The sequence below is a fragment of the Microcaecilia unicolor genome, chromosome 7 (genome assembly GCF_901765095.1).
Source record: "Microcaecilia unicolor chromosome 7, aMicUni1.1, whole genome shotgun sequence".
NCBI lineage: Eukaryota > Metazoa > Chordata > Amphibia > Gymnophiona > Siphonopidae > Microcaecilia > Microcaecilia unicolor.
The window spans coordinates 310,376,236-310,396,348 of record NC_044037.1 but is presented as its reverse complement, the minus strand read 5'-3'; the positions used below and the strand labels follow the sequence as shown (position 1 = coordinate 310,396,348).

At 41.9% G+C, this 20,113-nt stretch overlaps 1 protein-coding gene across 1 annotated transcript in view; it reads left to right on the top strand.

Moving 5' to 3' along the window:
• Positions 1-20,113, top strand: part of LOC115475156 (unconventional myosin-X-like) — a 272,052-nt gene that overhangs the window by 16,883 nt on the left and 235,056 nt on the right. Inside the window, exons 5-8 of the mRNA XM_030210897.1 lie at positions 225-238; positions 2,169-2,253; positions 4,038-4,141; positions 4,496-4,625. Of these exons, the coding sequence (XP_030066757.1) occupies positions 225-238; positions 2,169-2,253; positions 4,038-4,141; positions 4,496-4,625 (333 nt within the window). The remainder of the gene's footprint in view (positions 1-224; positions 239-2,168; positions 2,254-4,037; positions 4,142-4,495; positions 4,626-20,113) is intronic.

Here is a 20,113-nt window from a genome sequence, read left to right as displayed (position 1 = left end):
CCAGGAAGAAAGCTTTGGGAGTGAGCCTGTGTTGTTCCTCCAGGTAGGAGGAGACGCTGGGCAAAGAGTCTTTACTTCTCTCCCTGATGGACCTTGGGAAGAGATTCCTTTCTTCTCCACCAAGTGCAAGGAAAGTTGGGGGTTTTTTTCTCTGGTTCTGCCTCCAGAGCACTGAGTTTTGATTCCTTTGTTCACTTCCTGTTTATCCTTAATGTTTTTCTCAGATTTACTTGAGAAGGTAAGTTACATTGGGGAGAGTATGTTGTCTCCCATCTCATCCACCCCAACCACTATTCAACTCCAGCTAACCACTGAAGAATGAGTGCTACTCCTCCCTCTCCAAAATGGGCTGAAAATAAACTTCTCCCCGAGAGCTCACAGGATCCACTCTCTTCTAAAAAGTAGAAGAACAATGAGGCAAACTGCAAAATCGTCAAGTCTGCATCTTCAAGTAAAAAAAAAAACCAACCCAGGCTTTTCCTGTAAATTATATCTCACAACCAGTCACAACCAAACCATTCCACAGCACTGCAACCACAAGAACGACAAACTGTATCTCACAGTCCATCACAAGCAAACCATTCCACGGCACTGCTTTGAATGAGGTCCTGGGGGGGGGGGAGGGCTAGAGGGCTCTAGGTGTGAGTGTGGGTGAGGGCGCTCTGAGTGTGGCTTGTTTTACATTGGGTACTGGGGTAAAGGGGGTTGGGTGTGGCTTTGTTTGCATTAAGTGGGGGCTGAAGGTGCGCTGGGTGTGGCTTGCTTTCCATCAAGGGCGTAGGGGGGGGTGAAGGGGCTCTGGGCATGGCTTGCTTTGTATTAGATAAGGGAATGAGGGGGGCTCTGGAAATTTCTTGCGTTGCATCATGTGGGGGTTGAAGGGGCTCTGGGTGTGGCTTGCTTTGTGGGATCTCTGGGTGTGGCTTGCTTTGCATCTGGTGGTGAGTGAGGGGTTCTGGGTATAGTTTGTTTTGTGGGGGTGAGGGGGTTCTAGGTGTGGCTTGCTTTACACTGGGTGGCAAGGGTGAGGGGTCTCTGGGCGTGACTTGCTTTACATTGGGTGGGGAGGGTGAAGGGTCTCTGTGTGTGGTTTCCTTTGCAGGAGATAAAGGGGCTATGGTTGTCTCTTGCTTTGCATTGGGTGGTGATGAGGGGGAGTGAGGAGTCTCTGGGTGTGGGTTGCTTTGAATCAGGTGGGGGTTGAGGAGGCTCTGGGTGTGTCTTGCTTTGCAACAGGTGCAGGGGTTAAGGAGGTTCTGGGTGTGGCTTGGTTTGTGGGGGGTGAGGAGTCTCTGGGTGTATCTTGCTTTGCATCAGGTGAGGGTGTCTGGGTGTGGCTTGCTTTGTGTCTGGTGTGGGGGTTGAGAGGATTCTGGATGTGGCTTGCTTTTCATCAGGTAGGGGGAGGGGGCTGTGGGTGTGGCTTGCTTTGTGGGGGCCAAGAGAGCTCTGGGTGTGGCTTGCTTTCAGTGATAGAGGTTGGTCAGATTCCATCATGCTTTTTGCATTGGGGGAGCTGCTGCATGTTTCATTGAGGGATGAACAAGGTGATCATTTTGGGGACATTTCTATAACTTGGCACCTCATCTGAGATGGCACGATGGGGTGTGCTTGGCCCCATTTGTATACTGATGCATATGGGCAGCTAAGCTGTTGTAGAATAGTAAAGCTGCTTTGGTGTAAAATTTAGACACATCCACGTAGTCTAGGTTAATGATTGGTGTTAATTTGGTTCACCTTAGAACGCCATCAAATCTGTGTTTGCGCACTTCAAGCTCTTGGTACTTTTGATGTACATAACTTTAGGTGCCTATTTGTGTTGGTGGGTTGCTTTGAGCATATGTCATGCTTTATGTCAGTGTGGTTTTGGCATGTGTCATGCTTTATGTCCGTGTGGTTTTAGCCTACTGCTTGTTTTACACCGGGAAGGGTCTGTAGCTCAGTTTTCAGGTTGCTTTATGTTCATGGGGGTGGGATGAGGGCATTTGGTTCTATGTGCTGTGGGTTTTTCATTTGGCTCTATTTAATGACTGTCTTATCTCAGAGTTTCCTGACTGATTTTCTGCACAACGGAGAGGTGACGTGACTAAAGCAAACCTTCACCTGCCTCTGTCATGCTTTATTATATATCAGGCAGAAACTCACATCACTCACTCTCGCCTTTTCAGAACAGAGTTGTGCGACAGAACCCAGGGGAAAGGAATTACCACATCTTTTATGCACTCCTTGCAGCCACCAGCCAGGATGAGAAAGGTAAGGAGGCTGCTTCTCACATGCTTTTGCATGGCCTGGAAAGAAGGAAGGTAAGAAGGCTGGAGAACTTTCCATGGCAAGACTAGGAAAGTAGATATGAGGTAGACATTGAGGGGTAGGTGAAGACCAGAGAAGCCAATAGCCAGGAGACTTGTGAGACGAAGATGAACAACAAGAAGTGGGCTCTGTGACAATAAAAAATGACTCACGGCCTTTTCTCACAATAGCACAATGCAAAATTACTGACTAGCCCATGTGATTGACTATTTTTTTGTGAATAGCGATATATCAAGTTTTTCAAATAAATAAATAAATGAAGGTATAGGGAAAAAACCCAGCCTTACCCTGGGGATGAACATGCACCTCTTGGCACATTATGAACAGCAGTCTTGAATGTATCTAGCATGTAAAGGAGGGGCAAAATGGTTCAGGGGCTGGCTCACCTAAGGATTCAACTGTTTCCACCAAAATAAATCAGACAGGGGGGGTTGGATTTGGATCTGGACTCACCTTGAACTGAGAAGGTGGCAGGACTGGCTAGACAGACATCACTCTGCCAGTTGTAACGGGGCCCCCTAGCTGTGAGGTGCAGGATTGCCCAGTGGCTCTTCTGTGGCTGATATCGTGTTTCATTGTGACACTAGTGCAGAAAGGTGGGTGAGACAAGACTTCCCTCTAGTAAGAGGTCACATTTTCATGGTGTAATTCCAGCTGAAACTGAGGCCTTTCTCTCCAACACAGAGAAACTAAATAGATTGCATGGATTGAATGTTGATTACTTACAGGAAAGAAATGTACTGTTCCACTGCTGGATAAGTTAGGTGTTTACTATGAGTTGAAGTGGTAAAAGTTCTTCAATTTGGAAAGTTATCCCCTAGTAAGAGGGAAATCTCATAACAAGCCTTGGGGTCTATATGTGAGGAGTCAGCTCTCAGGCCTACTTTTGGTTATAAAACTTTCAAGCTGTGGTAAAAAGTGGCTTGTGGTAATGTGGGTGAATCTTTTAGGCAAGCGCTGGGCTATTTTTTAATGGGCCTGTGCTACTATTAAAATGAGCACGCACCTATTTACAGGATGAGCTGTTACCACCATCCATTGACCTAGCGGTAAGACCTCATATGCTACCCATATGGCAACTAACGTGGAACACCTACCATGGTAGAAAATAGAAAATTATTTTCTACTACAGGATTTGGCAAATGCCGAACTGGGAATTACCACGGGGCACACATGCTACCCCCACTGCAGTGCTGATTGGGCGTATGCTACCCACACATTACCCCTCTCGCTCCTTTGTTAAAAGGCCCCTAAAAGAATTGCCTCCTGAGTCAGTCCTTGAAGCCTAGAATCATGTTTCCAGTAGTTGCCAATCCAGGTACCTGGCAGAATCCCAAAACATACATAGATTCCCCAGGATAAGCTGCTTATTTTCCCAAATGTAAAGATATATTTTTGGAAATCAAAAACTTCTGAGTTTGATTTTGATCAGCATCCCTCTCCTTTGCTTCATTTGGGAGAGTTAGAGTGAAGATGGAAAGACATGTGAAATTTCAAAAACTCCCAGACAGACTTGAAAATGTGTTGGCCCTGGGGCTGAGTGAGCTCCAGAGGTATTTTCTCATAGATTTGGTATGTCAGGGCTTTCATAGATTATTTCAATGACTGGTACATTCATTTTAAGGGTGCGTTTTGGCATGAAGCTTCCAGTCTTTCTTGATAGGACTTGAGTATGATAAAGAAGTTCCCAGTTATCTCCTTTTTCTGAAGTCACGTTTCACCTCTAGATGCCCTGTGTATCTCCGAACCAGAGACATACCACTACCTCAACCAGACTGGCTGTCTAAAAGATGAGAACCTGAATGACATGGATATGTTTAACAAAATCATGGTAAAATGCTTCCCTCTCATTCCTAAACCTCTAACCTACTTTCTGCAATTCCATCTGCAACTCCCATCCCACTCTCATCCTGGACCTCCAGCCGATGCCCTTTCTGGTACCTCCAGGCCATTTCCTCTCCTGTTTTCTCCAGCCTTGTTCTTCTCCTGATATCCTCCTCTGTCCCTACTTTTTTCTCATCTTCCTGCTGTATCCATGGTTACCTCATATCTTTCTTAGCCTATGCATTTTCTCCAGTTTTCCTGTTCTCTAGATGCACGATTTCCACCTTTACCTTTAGACGGCCTGCAATGTGTTTGTCTTATAATTGATGTGAAAGTATTTGACATGCTATGTTTTGAATAGAGAGCCTTCAAGGTGATGGACTTCAGCCCAGAAGAAATTCAAGATGTGTTTCGACTTCTTTCTGGCATCCTACATCTGGGAAACATTGAATTTATGACAACTGGTGGAGCACAGATTACTAGCAAAGCAGGTAACCACCAGCATCGATCAGCTCATACTGGGTGACCCTGGTAAGCAGTTAAGAGGGGTTCATTTTCAAAGCAGACTTACAAAATTCCATAGGAGGAGCAGCCTAATGGTTAGTGCAAGCAGCCTGAAAACCAGGGGAACTGGGTGTGATTTCCACTGCCGGTCCTTGTGACTCTCGGCAAGTCACGTAACCCTTCATTGCCCCAGGTGCAAAATAAGTACCTGTATATACTACGTAAACCGCTTTGATTGTAAGCACAGAAATCCCATCCCCTCCCCCTCATCCCATCTAACTGCTTTGAAAATACACCCCCAAGTGTACCAGAATGATGCCGTCTCTGAATTTGTATTGAGCTATATGTAGTAATTAGGATTTGCTTACAGTAGTTCCCTCAGAACTTTTGATGGATTGGGTTTCTCTCTGGGGGGAGACAAACAAACAGATGGGTATAATATCCAAACAAACTTTATTGAGGATACCGTATTGTTGGGCATTCTTGAACCCGCTCTGGCGGGAATCATGTCTTTCTCTCCATGGAAAGATGTTTTAAGTTTTAACAATGAATGTTTACAAAACATGTTGCCGGCCCATCAAGAGGGCATTTATCTCATATACGGTATCCTCAATAAAGTTTGTTTGGATATTATACTGATCTGTTTGTTTGTGTTCCGCATTGGATTTTACAGATCGTTTGCCTTGTTGCTTTTTGGGTTTCTCTCTGTGCATTAAAGCTGTATTGGAAATCCACCAGCAAGTGCATATTTGCTGAACTTTGCTGACTTTGATGGTAATAAGGATGAGAAGCAAGTTGTACAGAAGAAAGTAATCTCTTGCAAACAACATAGATGGGTTTACTTTGTTTATTGTACCCCCTCCTCTAGAGATTTTTCTGATTAATATTCAGATTCCATGCTGGAGTTCTGAAGTTATACCCGGATTTTCATCATTTGCTGCTATACATAAACCAGGGCTGAATATTTGGGTATAACAGGCAGAGCCACGATTGGGAAAAATCGATAGTTTAAAGACCAAAGAGCGGGAGGAGGAAGCGGGCTGGACAGACAATGGGATAAACAAACTCATTTTATTGCTGCAATACATAAGACGCGACATGGCACTGCGTTTCGGCACAGATGTACCTACCTCAGGAGTCTTGTAATAAAGTGTTCTGAATAAAAATAGGAATTTTGCAGCTGAGTAGAACAATATTAAATGGTCTTTAAAAAGACCGTGCAGAAATAAATACTGCACTCTTCATTGGTTGAGTAGTGCTGAGCGAGCGTGTTCAGTACTGTATGTGGAGAGCACTGAGCACAATCTAATCAAGACAGACAAACATGACAAATAAGGGATAAAGGAAATACTTGATAAAACATGGGTACTGAATAAGTGAATAGGAGTTAAAAACAGCCTAAAAAGGTAGACTTTTAGCCTAGATCTGAAGACAGCCAGAGATGGAGCTTGACGTACTGATTCAGGAAGTCTACTCCAAGCATATGGTGCAGCAAGATAAAAGGAACGGAGTCTGGAGTTAGCAGTGGAGGAGAAGGGTACAGATAAGAGAGATTTACCTGATGAACTGAGCTCCCAGGGAAGAGTGTAGGAAGTGATAAGAGTGGAAAGGTACAGAGGAGCTGCAGAGTGAATGCACTTGTAAGTCAATAAGAGGAGTTTGAACTGTATGTGGAAACTGATAGGGAGCCAATGAAGTGACTTGAGGAGAGGGCTAATATGAGCATAGGGACACTGGTGGAATATAAGTCGTGCAGTGGAATTTTGAACAGATGGCAGGGGAGAGAGATGGCTAAGTGGGAGATCTGTGAGAAATGAGTTGCAATAGTCTAAGTGAGAGATGATAAGAGTGTGGATAAGGGTTTTGATAGTGTGGTCAGAAAGGAAAGGACGAATTTTGGTGATATTATAGAGAAAGAAATGACAGGGACCTGCAGCGGGCGTGTCTTAAGATGGCGGCATGCTGAGTTCTGTGAGCGTGTCTCTGCTATGGTTTTCTGAATTTACTCCTTTTTTCTTCGTGACAAGATGCCCCATACCAAACGTAAGGGGATTGTAAGAGCAGCAGCCTCGACTGCTCTGACATCTTCCCCGGTACAGCAAACTATGGAGAGATACGCTACAAAACCACCTACCCTAAATACCGAGAGGGGCCCCGCTGTCTCGGTGGGTGAAGAATCCCTGGGAGACTTGGGGCTGGAAATTTCACTCTCCCCTCCGGATCTCAATCCCCCGCCGCTCCCCGAAGCATGTCTATCCCGACGCGATCGACCTGACCCGGAAGTGGTTGAAGGTATGACGGCGATTCGAGGAAAGGGAGAAGCAGTGCATGAGGGAGGCCCGATTCTGAGTGAGTCAACGGCTGAGCGTTTTGCTCCGACAAAAAAAATAGCGGCTGTGTCACTGGAGAGCATTTGGAGTGCTCTCCAGCGGGTAGAAGCGACGGTTGCCAATTCAGCGAAAGAAATAAAAGAATTAGTAAGTACAGTCGAAAATCTTTCCATATCATTTAATGCTGCAAAACAAGAAACATTAGAGCAAATGGGTGCTCTTAAGCAAGATGTTGTTAAATTGAAGGATATTTCAGCCTCAATTGTAAAAGATAATTTATCTACACAACGCAGATTAGAACAATTAGAGAACTTTAACCGTAGGCTGAATTTAAGACTCTTGAATTTTCCGAAGGAACTGGGAATTAATCCTCAAGATGCCTTTAAAGCATATTTGTTGGAAGTTTTAAAATTTTCCCCGGAAACTATACCACCATTGAATAAGGTTTATTATATTCCAACAAAAAAATCACCTGAAATCTCTGCTGAAGCTATCCCAGATGAAAACCAAGAAGAACCTTTGAATGTATCTGAACTTTTAGATTTAACATTGAATGTGAACTCTGAAAGAACTACCTTAATAGCATCTTTTATTTTCCAACAAGATGTCGATGCGGTAATGCGTATTTACTTTAAAAAAATGCAAACTTTGTTTAGAGGTAAAAAAGTCTGGATCTATCCTGATATTACTAAACAGACCCAGGAAAGGAGGAAATTGTTTTTACTTATGCGAACAGATGTAATATCTTTAGGTGCCTCCTTTTACCTTAATTACCCATGTAAATGTGTTATTAAGTATATGAGTTTAAAATATATCTTCTACCAGCCAGAACAGCTGAAAGCATTTATAAATATGAAAAAAATTGGTCAACCGCCGATCTAGATGAGATAATATGAAATAATTGGATAGGTTGCATGCTAAGCATATTACCACTTTTGAGCTTTTCCTCTTTTCTTTTAGTAGTTTTTCTAAATTAGACTAGCCCCCTGCTTTAGTGGTCTAAAGAAGAGTAAAAGATATAATTTCCTTGAATTTTTTTTTTTGTATGTTTATGGAGAATTTATCTCTGTATAAAATATACATGTCTGTATTTCCTGTTCAAATGTAACAGATTGTTTAATTTGATTTAAAACGAATAAATAAATAAAAAAAAAAAAAAAGAAATGACAGGTTTTAGCAGTCTGTTGGATATGTGCAGAGAAAAAGAGAGAGAGGAGTCAAAGATGACCCCAAGGTTACAAGCTGATGAGACAGGGAAGATAAGATTGTTATCCACAGAGATAAAGAATGGGGGAAGAGGAGAGGTGGGTTTAGGGGGAAAGATAAGAAGCTCAGTCTTGGTCATGTTTAGTTTCAGATAGCGGTGAGACATCCAGAAAGCAATGTCACACAGGCAGGCTGAGACTTGGGCCTGGATTCCTGCTGAAATTTCTGGTGTGGAGAGGTCATCAATGTAAAGGTGATACTGAAAACCATGGGATGAGATCAGAGCACCAAGGGAAGAAGTATAAATGAAGAAAAGAAGAGGTCCCAAGACAGAGCCCTGAGGTACACCAAATGATAGTGTGATAAAAGGGGAGGAGGATCCATCAAAAGTGTGATGAGAGAGATAAGAAAAAAACAAAGAAAGAACAGAGCCCTGAAATCCAAGTGAGGACAGTGTATCAAGGAGTAGGCTGTGATCAACAGTGTAAAAACCAGCAGACAAATTGAGAAGGATGAGGATAGAATAGAGACCTTTGGATCTGGCCAGGAACAGGTCATTGGAGACTTTAGCAAGGGCTGTTTGTTGAATGAAGAGGGCGAAAGCCAGACTAAAGTGGGTCAAGAATAGCTTGAGATGAAAGAAAGTCAAAATGACAGCAGTTAATAGCAGTTCAAGTATCTTGGATAGAAAAGGGAGGAGGGAGATGGGACGATAGTTGGAAGGACAGGTCGGGTCCAATGAAGGTTTTTTGAGGTGTGGTGTGACTACGCCATGTTTGAAGGCATCAGGAACAGTTGCAGTGGAAAATGAAAGATTGAGGATATGGATGACAGTGGGAGAGATAGTGCTGAATAGATGGGTGGGATTAGGATCAGAGGAACAGGTAGTTTGGAGGAGGAAAGAAAATGTACAGATTCCTCTTAATTGATTTCAGAAAAAGAAGAAAAGGAGGCAGGGGTTGAAGGTTTGAGAGAATGGACTGGGAGAAGGAGAGGTAGAGGTGACGTGATTTGAGAACTTAATCTTGTGAACCTTATCATGAAAGTACTCAGCCATAGTCTGGAGAGAAATTGAAAGGGCTTGGAGGTGAAGGGACTTTAAGGAGAGAGTTCAGTGTGGCAAAGAGATGTCAAGGGTTTGAGCCAAGAGAGTTTGTCAAGTGGATGTAATAGTCCTGTTTGGCAAGTGAAAGAGCAGACTGCAAGGGGTTTTCTTCACTATTTGGAGCAATGATTATGAGGCTGTTCCAGGCACCACTGACATTTATTTGACTGAGATGTGGAACTCTGAGGTCCATTTTTGTTTTTGGAGCTTTTTTTTGCCATCCTCTTATTATATATATTTGTATTTATATAGCTTTCAAGACTCTTTGCCAGGCAATTTCAATTACCCCAATACCGACTGGAAAAATGTCACATCAGGAAATGCTATGGAAATAAATCTCATAAAATAAATGACTACTAGAACTATTTTAGAGCTACCTTTAGTGAAATGCAGGACTTAGTGGAAGAGGTAATGGTGTTGGGACCTGTAGGCGTGGTCATAACATGATGAAATTGAAGTTAATTATTGAAGACATTTTAAGGAAATCTGCTGCATCAGCATTTAACTTTCAAAAGGGCAACTATGATAAAATGAGGTAAATGTTTCAAAATACCATCTTGGACCAGCTGTATTACATGAATTAAAAAAGTGAAAGAAAGGCCAAAGACCGCTGTCTTGGTTAATAGGTGAAAGTGTCTGTTATAGACAAAAGAATTTCTTTCAAAAATTGGAAGAAGTATCCAAATGAAGAAAACAGGAAGCAGCATAATCACTGGCATTTTAGATGCAAAGCATTGATAAAGAAGGCTGAAAAGAGAATATGAAGAAAAAATTGCCACAGAGACAAAAATTCAAAGTAAAATCTTTTCCAGATACATTAGAACCAGAAAGCTTGTGAGGAAGTCAGTTGGATAATTAGATCATCAAGGAGTAAAAGGACGACTCGCAAAAGACAAGGCCATAGTGGAGAGACTAATAATGAGGCATATTTTCAAAGCACTTTGGGAGGCTAAGTTCCATAGGTTTCTATGGAACTTTGGGAGGCTAAGTGCTTTGAAAATGAGCCTGCAAGTAAATTCTTTGCTTTGGTCTTTACTGAGGAGGATATAAAGGAGCTTCCTGTGCCAAAAATGATCAGGGCCAGTTTAACCATTGGATCAGGTGAGGCATCGGCTCAGGGAGCTGATGATAAAGGTACCAAAATTCCCAGCCTCTGACATCACCTAGTCCAGTGGTCTCCAACACGTAGCCCTGACAGTCCATTTTTGCGGCCCCATAACCGAGACAGAAAAATTGAATTGGAGATGGATAGAGAAAAGGCCTCACGAAGCTCCACCTGGTTGCGTGTGCCATGTGTGGTCACACTGATGCACGTCAATATGAGGCACATGTTACCCAGCGGAGTTTTACGGGTCATTTTCTCTACTTGCATCCCAATGGTGATGCATCCATCAGGTGAGCCAATTCAGACATAGATGGTTATTAATCACTTATCAGTTAGAATTAGAAATAATTGGGCAGGAAAGGAGAAACCTGCTGGGTTGTGTGATCGTAGTATTGGTAACTGCAAACAGTCTTCTAAGTCGTTACGAATGTGCAAGACAAATTATGAACCATGATAAGTACATAAGTAATGCCATACTGGGAAAAGACCAAAGGTCCATCGAGCCCAGCATCCTGTCCCCGACAGCGGCCAATCCAGGTCAAGGGCACCTGGCAAGCTAGCCAAACATACAAACATTTTATACAAGTTATTCCCGAAATTGTGGATTTTCCCCGTCCATTTAGTAGCGGTCTAAGGATTTAGGTGTCGTCGTTGATACGTTGAAACCTTCTGCTCAATGTGCTGCTGCGGCTAGGAAAGCAGATAGAATGTTGGGTATTATTAGGAAAGGGATGGAAAACAAAAATGAGGATATTATTCTGCCGTTGTATCGCTCCATGGTGTGACCGCACCTCGAGTATTGTGTGCAATTCTGGTCGCCGCACCTCAAAAAAGATATAGTGGAATTAGAAAAGGTACAGGGAAGGGTGACAAAGATGATACAGGATTGACTTCCCTATGAGAAAAGGCTGAAGAGGCTGGGGCCCTTTAGCTTGGAGAAAAGACGGCTGAGGGGAGATATGATAGAGGTATATAAGATAATGAGTGGAATGGAAAGGGTCGATGTGGAGCGTCTGTTTATGCTTTCCAAAAATACTAGGACACGGGGGCATGCAATGAAGCTACAATGTAGTAAAGTTAGAATGAATTGGAGGAAATGTTTCTTAACTCAACATGTAGTTAGACTCTGGAATTCATTGCCGGAAAAAGTGGTTAAGGTGGTTGACTTAGCGGACTTAAAAAAAGGTTTGGACGGCTTCCTGGAGGAAAAGGCAATAGAATGTTATTGAATGGACGTGGGAATGATCCACATTTCTGGGATGGGCGGGACAAATTGTTTGTTCTTTTGGCCACTGTCGGAGACAGGGTGCTGGGCTTGATGGACCCTTGGTCTGTCCTGGCATGGCGATGCTTATGTATCTCATTAATGATTGCTCTTAAGTGTGTTAGGAGTCTTCTTTATGGGTTTTGCAACTGTTAATAAGCCAAAATAAAGTGAGCTTTTAAAAACTATATTCTCGTAGAATCAAAATTAGTAATTAAAATTAATGTGTAAGCCTAAAATCTTTTGGTGGCCCACAGAGTTTTCTCGTGTCCAGTTTGTGGCCCTTTATATAAAAAAAGGTTGGAGACCACTGACCTAGACTAAGGGTTACGCCTTCTCTTCCTCCTCCTTCTGTTCCTTCCTCCTTCAGTTCAGTGTCCCTCCCCTTCTCTCCCCACCTCCCTCCCCAGCTTGGTTTCTCTCTCACCCCTCTGCACCCTCCTCCCCAAGAATTTGGCATCACTCCATCTGTCCCTGCTTCCCTACGGTCCTGTAAACTGCATGGTAGTTGCTGGCAGCAGCAACCTGAAGACAAGCTGCCTTCGCCCAGATGCTGGGTTTTCTCTGTCGTGTCCTGTCTCCTCTGATACAATTTCCTGTAGGTGGGATGTGGAAGAGGGAAGTCCCAGGACCTGGGCAAAGGTATCCTGTCTTCATACTGCTGCTGCTGGCAACTCACATGCAATTTACAAGCCGAGGGGGGGGGGTAGGGGACAGGAAAAGGAGCAATGCTGGACCTGTGGGGGCAGAGACGATGTTGGAGGGGGCATCAATGCAAGCTGGCTCAGGGTACCACAACCCTTGAGCCAGCCCTGGAAATAGTATTTAAAGGTGATGGTATGGAGGAGGAACTGAAACAAGTATCAGTGAACCTGGAAGATATAATTGACAGGCTAAACTGCGGAAAATCACTTGAACTGCTTGGTATACACCCCAGAATACTGAAAGAACTCAATGAAATAGCAAATCTATTAGTAATCTTAGTAATCTTTTGTTGCAAAATAACTCTCCTCTCGTGTGTCTGGGCAAAAAACTCTTTATTTGGGAGTCAATCCCCTTCTTATATACTCTATGAATATTCATGGATATTACATGTATTATCATTACTATTGGTTACATTTTGCTTACACAACCATGATCATGCATTGCTTACAAGAACAACTCTACATGAACAGCTCGTGAACCTGCTCAGGAATGTACAAACATCACCTGCTATTCTGCTACTTTCTCAGGAAAGAACAAAAACATCACATGCTAGATTCTCAGGAATATACAAAACATCATCTGCTGCCTGTATCCAAATACATTCTATCTACATCTCCACCTTTTTTTTTTTTTTTTTTTTTTTTTTTTTTTAATGAAATCTCCGTGGTGTGCCAGCTGGAGATGGAGGTGGAGATGTTTGTAATAGCTTATAAACATATTGAGCAGAGTGACGTGTTGGAGCGAATGGACGAGGAAAACATAAAGAAAAAAGGTTAGGAATGCATTGTATACAACAGCAAAAAATAGTGAAAACAAAAATACCAATGACTAAATACTGGATAATAGGGCGGAGCCAGGTCCAAGGGATCCATTGCCACAATTGATCCCATACATCAGAGAGTAGGTTATTATGAATAGTAATATGAGTAGTTAAATTCCGTAGGAAAGCTAATTGTTTGTCAATGGCCTTTGAATTGTCAGATAAATTAAAACAGCACATGTCCTGAAACTCTTCGCAACCATGATGGTTAAGTAATAAAAGATAATCAATGGCTGCTCGATTTTGTAAAACTCCATGACGTAATTGCTGTTGCTCAGCATTAAGTAAACTAATAGCAGTGGAGGTTGCATTGATTGATTTAATTGCCCAACAGGCTAATTCACGAATATTTTTTGCATTTGCCGCTGCCAATGCAGGGACACCTATTAATGAAAATGCAAGTGCCAGATATTCAGTTTGACTCAGAAATTTAACATTATCATTGCAATTGGCAGCAAGGGTCATACGCTTGGATCGCATATGTGAGGAGTTAGAAAATAAAATATGTTTACTGGGAAGTACCATAGTGAGTCGACTTAGACAGCATGTAGTACCATCAGATATATTAGCTGGAATATAATTAAAGGTATACATTCCACATGACCAAAACCAGCCAGGGGGTAAATGAGTAAATTTATAAATATATGAAACATTTTCGTAGGAGCTACAATTTAACAAAGTTGGTCCAAAATTAACACAATTTGATCGGGTACAATTAACCATACGAGCACATGTCATATTGATACTAGCTATTTGATTGGTTCTCACATGCATTGCCAAAGTAGGCGGCAACAGGGTTTGTGTTCCCCAATTATGGTATTCATAAGAAGCATTTCGATAGGATGAATTAACAGGAAGCTGTGAATAAAACCAAGTATCATTTTGCATATCTTTAGGATCATGACATACTGGAATCAGGCAAGTTGCCAAAACTTCTCCAACTGCCTTTTGATGAGAAAGACAGAAATCAGTTTGGTTCAGTGAAATTGCAAACGCTTCCCAAATATTTTTTGTGGGAAGTAATTGTGACTGTCCACAAGGTATGTACAAACAACAACACAGTAGAAGCAATGTAATGGAATTAGCATTAAGCGCTGCAATAATAGCCACTACGAAGTTATCATCAGTCTTTTCAATATGAGCTTTTTCTAAAGTCTCTGTAGCTTGTTGACTCAAGGCTTTAATTTGTCCCCAAGTAACAGGAGCATTAGGTTGACGAGTCACTGACCGTTTGCGTGTTTGCATCTGCGGTCCTTGAAGGGTGAGTGTGAAATTGGGAATTGGGTTGTGAAGACCTTGATGCCACGACATGAGGTTTCACCCACTTTGCTGGAATCCACACCGGGCCAGAATCTGTTTGAACAGCAGCGTAACCACGACCCCAGGTAAGGAGAGGCACAGGGGAACTCCACTGATCAGAAGGTAGTTGTCGGTATATGACCAAAGGACGAGATAAAGGTGGGGCAGGAGTACGAAAATGTTGTTCAAATCTGGAAGAAAAAGTTTTTGTAGCAGGATTATTGATGAGATTGAGATGATTCAGTGTGTAAAGGATTTGTGCTAAGCATTCATCAATGCTTACTCTATGACGGAGAATACCGTCTTTTTTTGTAGTCAGATTACTTAAAGCAGTTTTCAGTGTGCGATTAGCACGTTCAACAATAGCTTGACCAGTGGAGTTATAGGGGATACCAAAAAGGTGCTCAATATGCCAGAGGGTCAGGAACTCCTGTAAGGAGGTGGAAGTATAAGCAGGGGCATTGTCTGTCTTGAGAGTTTTAGGAACACCCATGACCGCAAAAGCTTGGAGAAGATGAGAGCGGACATGAGATGTAGTTTCCCCTTTTTGTGCAGTGACCCACAAAAATCCAGAATGAGTATCAACAACCACATGAAGCTTAGACCATTGACCAAAAGGGGGAAAGTGAGTAACGTCCATTTGCCAGAGGCTATTAACTTCCAGACCACGAGGATTAACTCCAGGAAAAAAGGTAGTAGGAGCTGAAAAGGAACATTGTGGACAATTTTTGATAATAGCTCTAGCTTCTTCTAAAGAAATTTGAAACTGGCGAGCTAGGCTAGGTGCATTTTGATGATGAAGTTCATGACTGCAGTGTGCTGTGGAGAAAAAATGAAGATGGCGATCCGCTCGAGCATTCCCTTCAGACAGACCACCAGGAAAAGGTTGATGACTGCGGATATGACCTATAAAGAGAGAAGAAAGGCGATTCTCCAAGTAACCTTGGAGGGTTAACAGTAAAGCATAAAAAGAGGCATCCATTTTGAATGATACATAACTGTCGGGCATGCGACGGACAAGATTAGCACAATATTGACTGTCAACAATAAGATTCAGTGGTTGATCTGAAAATAAAGAAAGAGCCAGGATGATGGCAGCAAGCTCTGAACGTTGAGCAGAGGTTTGTGGAGAGGTAAATTTGACGTGCCATTTGTTCAGATTGTACCAAGTAACCACCCCACGAGTGGGACTACCATCTGTAAAGACGGTTGAGAGCAGTAGGGAGTGGACGTAAAGAAATGGGATCATGAAGAGTGATTGGCAAAATGGATGTGCCCTGTATGCGAGGGTCTTTAGGATAGTGGCAATCTATAATACCAACATAAGTGGCTAAAATAAATTGCAAGTCGTCGGAGAACTGAATCATTTTTTCCCACTGCCACAAAGAATGAGGAATGATGAGTTTAAGAATGTCGAAACCAGTCATGAATGTTGCTCGCTCTCGAGCTTTAGTAATCAGCAAGGCTAGTTGCTGGGGCCATTGTGTAATAGTAGAATGGAGAGTATTCTGTAAATAGACCCATTCTATCAATTTCGGAGGAGTTGTATCTTGATATAAGACACCAAACGGTTGTCGGTGGGTGGGGTCTTTGAGAACGCAAAAACAAAAAGGGCAAATGCATCTCGTCTATCTGTCCATTTTGTTTGTAAGATTTGATCCAATTGTGACAGAATTGTTTGTTGCGATGCAGTGAGTGTAATTAATTCAGCAGGTGTTTTATGACCTTTTAATGCGAGAAACAGGGGTTGTAAAAATTCTGTAGGAAGTTTCAAGTAGGGACGTAACCAATTGAGATTTCCTAAAATCTCTTGTAATTGATGTAATGTCGTGGGAGACTGTAAATTGAGATGAGGAGCGACAGGTTGGGCTGCAGCTTTAGTCATACGGAAACCTAGATATAAATAGGGTTCCTTTTCTTGAACCTTCTCTGAGGCAATTGTTAATCCTGAGGAGGCCAAGATAGAAATTAAAGTAGATTTCCAAGAAGGGGGAAGAGTTATCCCTGCAATTAGTATATCATCCATATAATGATATACCAAAAGTTGAGGGAAATAGGCACGAAATGGTTGCAAGGCTTGATGAACATAGTATTGACAAATAGTGGGTGAATTTAACATTCCCTGGGGCAAAACTTTCCAACAATACCTAGTAGTAGGGTGTGCATTATTGTAAACAGGTACAGTAAAAGCAAAGTATTTATAATCTTTTTCCTGGAGAGGAATTGAAAAAAAACAATCCTTCAGATCTATAATAGCTAATTGATAATCATAAGGAATCAAATTAGGATTTGGAATACCACATTGTAACGGGCCCATTGGTTCTAAAATCGCATTAATAGCTCGTAGGTCATGTAAAAATCTCCATTTTCCGGATTTTTTCTTGATCACAAATACCGGAGTATTATATGGAGAATTGGTAGGCTCAATGTGATTTAATTGTAATTGTTCTTCCACCAATTGATGTAAAATCAACAGTTTTTCTCTGGTAATCGGCCACTGCTCTACCCAAACAGGTTTGTCAGTTTTCCATTCCAAAGGAAGAGAAAAAGACATATTTATGAACTGTTAATCAGGTAGGATCAATGATGCATCTAATTGTTCCAAAAGGTCACGACCCCATAAATTAAAGGGTACTTGTAAAATACAGGGCTTAATATGTCCTAGAACCTTGGTATCGTTAGGATATGTAATAGATAACCATTGAGAACTTTGGGAGGCTGACTGAGTTCCCCCTATTCCTGTCACATGTGAAGTATCTTCAATGGGCCATTCCACAGGCCATTGTTTATAAGCTATGACAGAAACATCCGCCCCGGTATCTAATATACCAACAAAGGGCTTTTGTTGCAATAAAAATTGAGCAGTGGGTCGTGCATTAGAAACCGGTTTTAAAACTGCACTTACCTGTCGCGTAGATCCAAAGCCCCCTGTACGAGAGACAGTAGAAGGAATAGGTGCTGTAAAATATGGTAAAATAATTAATTGTGCCCACGAGTCCCCGGGAGAAATTGTTAAAGGTGATGAGGACCATACTTGAATTTTAACAATGCCTGTGTAATCAGCATCAATAACTCCAGGGATAACATGAATACCTGCCTTCGATGCAGAGGAGCGAGGTAATACTAAACCTACAGTAGCCGCTGGAATGGGTCCTTTAAAGGTAGTATTATATACCAAAACTTCATGAGGTAAGATGGCAGTTTTACATTCCGCTGCAATAAGGTCAATTCCTGCACTACCTTGTGTAGCAGTAGTACTATGAGCAAAAGACCCTTGCACTCCCTTTGGACCGAGGTTAGGAGTTAACCCGGAGCAAAGTTTTTTGGGGGTGGCGGTGTGGAATTAATTGGATTAGAGCGACATTGATTGGCCCAATGATATCCTTTTTGACATCGAGGACATTTTCGAGAAGGTCGAGAAGGTCCTTTTGCAAAGTTGGCACCCCCTCCTGGGGCTCTACACTGAGCTCGAAAATGTCCTGGTTTCTTACAATTAAAACACGTCCCCTGTGGCTTATTACCTTTTTGTATAGCTCCTGCTAACAAATTCATAGAATAACCATGAGTCCCCACATCTGCACATGCGCTCAATAAATCTGCTAAAGTAATTCCTGGGCGATGAGCTACAGTCTGCAATGCCTTTTTGCAATCTGAATTTGCATTTTCTTGGGCTAATTTAATCAATAACTCTGTTTGCGCATCAAGATTATCAATTTGCCTAGTTACAGCTTCCTGCAATCGATTAACAAATTGAAGGTAAGATTCGGTTGCACCCTGTTTAATTGATGCAAAAGATTTTGTTGGTTTATTCCCTTCTGGTGTTCTTTTAAATGCTCGCAAGATACAAGTGCCTATGGCTTGAAAACAGGTATCGTTTTGTTGAATTTGCATATCAAGGGTTGAAAATGGTCCCGATCCATAAATTTGATCAGGCACCAAATTAGTCCCAGTGATAAGTTGTGCTGCTTGCTTATATTCATTATCCCACACTACATATTGCGCAGGAGTTAACAGCATACGGAAAAGGTCTTTCCAATCTTTTGGAGTCATTAAGTAACCGTTACTAATCCCTTCTATCATGCCTTGAACAAATGAACTTTTTAAACCTGATTCTACGATAGCTCTACGTAATTCTCTCAAAACTTGATAAGGTAGAGCAGTCCATTCTGCATGATGTGTTTCGTTCCCTGCCTCTATTGTTGTAGTTCTAGTAACTGGGTATAAATTAGGATTAGGTTCCGAATTATCCCATAGATCATCGTTCCAAATGAATTCACCATTTTTTCGTGCTTGCTGTATACCTAATTGAATTAAACTAGGTCGTTCTACGCTCTTTGGTGTTTTGGTAATAATAACGCTATCATTAGCGTTGTTGTTTTGGATATTTTCAATTGGTTTATTAGGGGTAGTAGTAGTAAAGTCAGGAGTTTTGTTTTGCTCTTCCCTTCCCATATCGGTGGCCAGCCGACAAGAAGGAGGAGAAGGTGTAGGTCCAAGAGTCGCGGGAGGTAAAGAGACCAGGTCTTGCCTGGCAATTTGTTGGATATATTTTCGTTAGTAATGCCTGTCAATCCAGAAGAGAGAATTACTATAGTAGAATATATCTCTCTCCAAGTCAATAATATAGGAGTCGAAACTCTAGGCTCTAAACGAAACTGCTGCCCTATCTTTTCCCATGTTTGAGGATCGAATGATCCCTTCTCTGGATACCAGGGACATTGACAAACTATTTCCTCAATTAAACGCTCTATATCTTTAAGAGTTATTGGATTTCGGGAGGAACCATATCTTTGCGTTATAGTATATAGCTCCTGTGCATGTTGTTTATGTGATGATGTTAAATTTCCCCCCATACTTACAGTGTTCCGTAGAAGGAATGGCGCGCTGACTGTTCCAGTCGTAGTAAGTACGTCACGTTTTCACCGATCACGTCGGGGATCACCAGATGTTGCAAAATAACTCTCCTCTCGTGTGTCTGGGCAAAAAACTCTTTATTTGGGAGTCAATCCCCTTCTTATATACTCTATGAATATTCATGGATATTACATGTATTATCATTACTATTGGTTACATTTTGCTTACACAACCATGATCATGCATTGCTTACAAGAACAACTCTACATGAACAGCTCGTGAACCTGCTCAGGAATGTACAAACATCACCTGCTATTCTGCTACTTTCTCAGGAAAGAACAAAAACATCACATGCTAGATTCTCAGGAATATACAAAACATCATCTGCTGCCTGTATCCAAATACATTCTATCTACAATCTTTAACCTATCGTTAAAACCATCCACAGAACCTGAAGTTTTAAAAGTAGCCAATGTAATGCCATTTTTTTAAAGGGTTCCCGGGTGATCCAGGAAACTACAGACTGGTGAGCTGGGCAAAATGGTAGAGACTCTTGTAAAGAACAAAATTACTGAACAAATAGACAGACATGGTTTAATGGTGCAGAGGCAACATGGATTCATCCAAGGGAAATCTTGCCTCACCAAGGATCACTTGCAAACAGTAATACAGAGATGACTGTACATTAATACAATATTAGAAGAAAACAATCTCAACTAGATAAATACATTATATACAATCTTTCTCTTTCTTAGACCACAAAATAAATAGGGAGAGTGAAACAAGA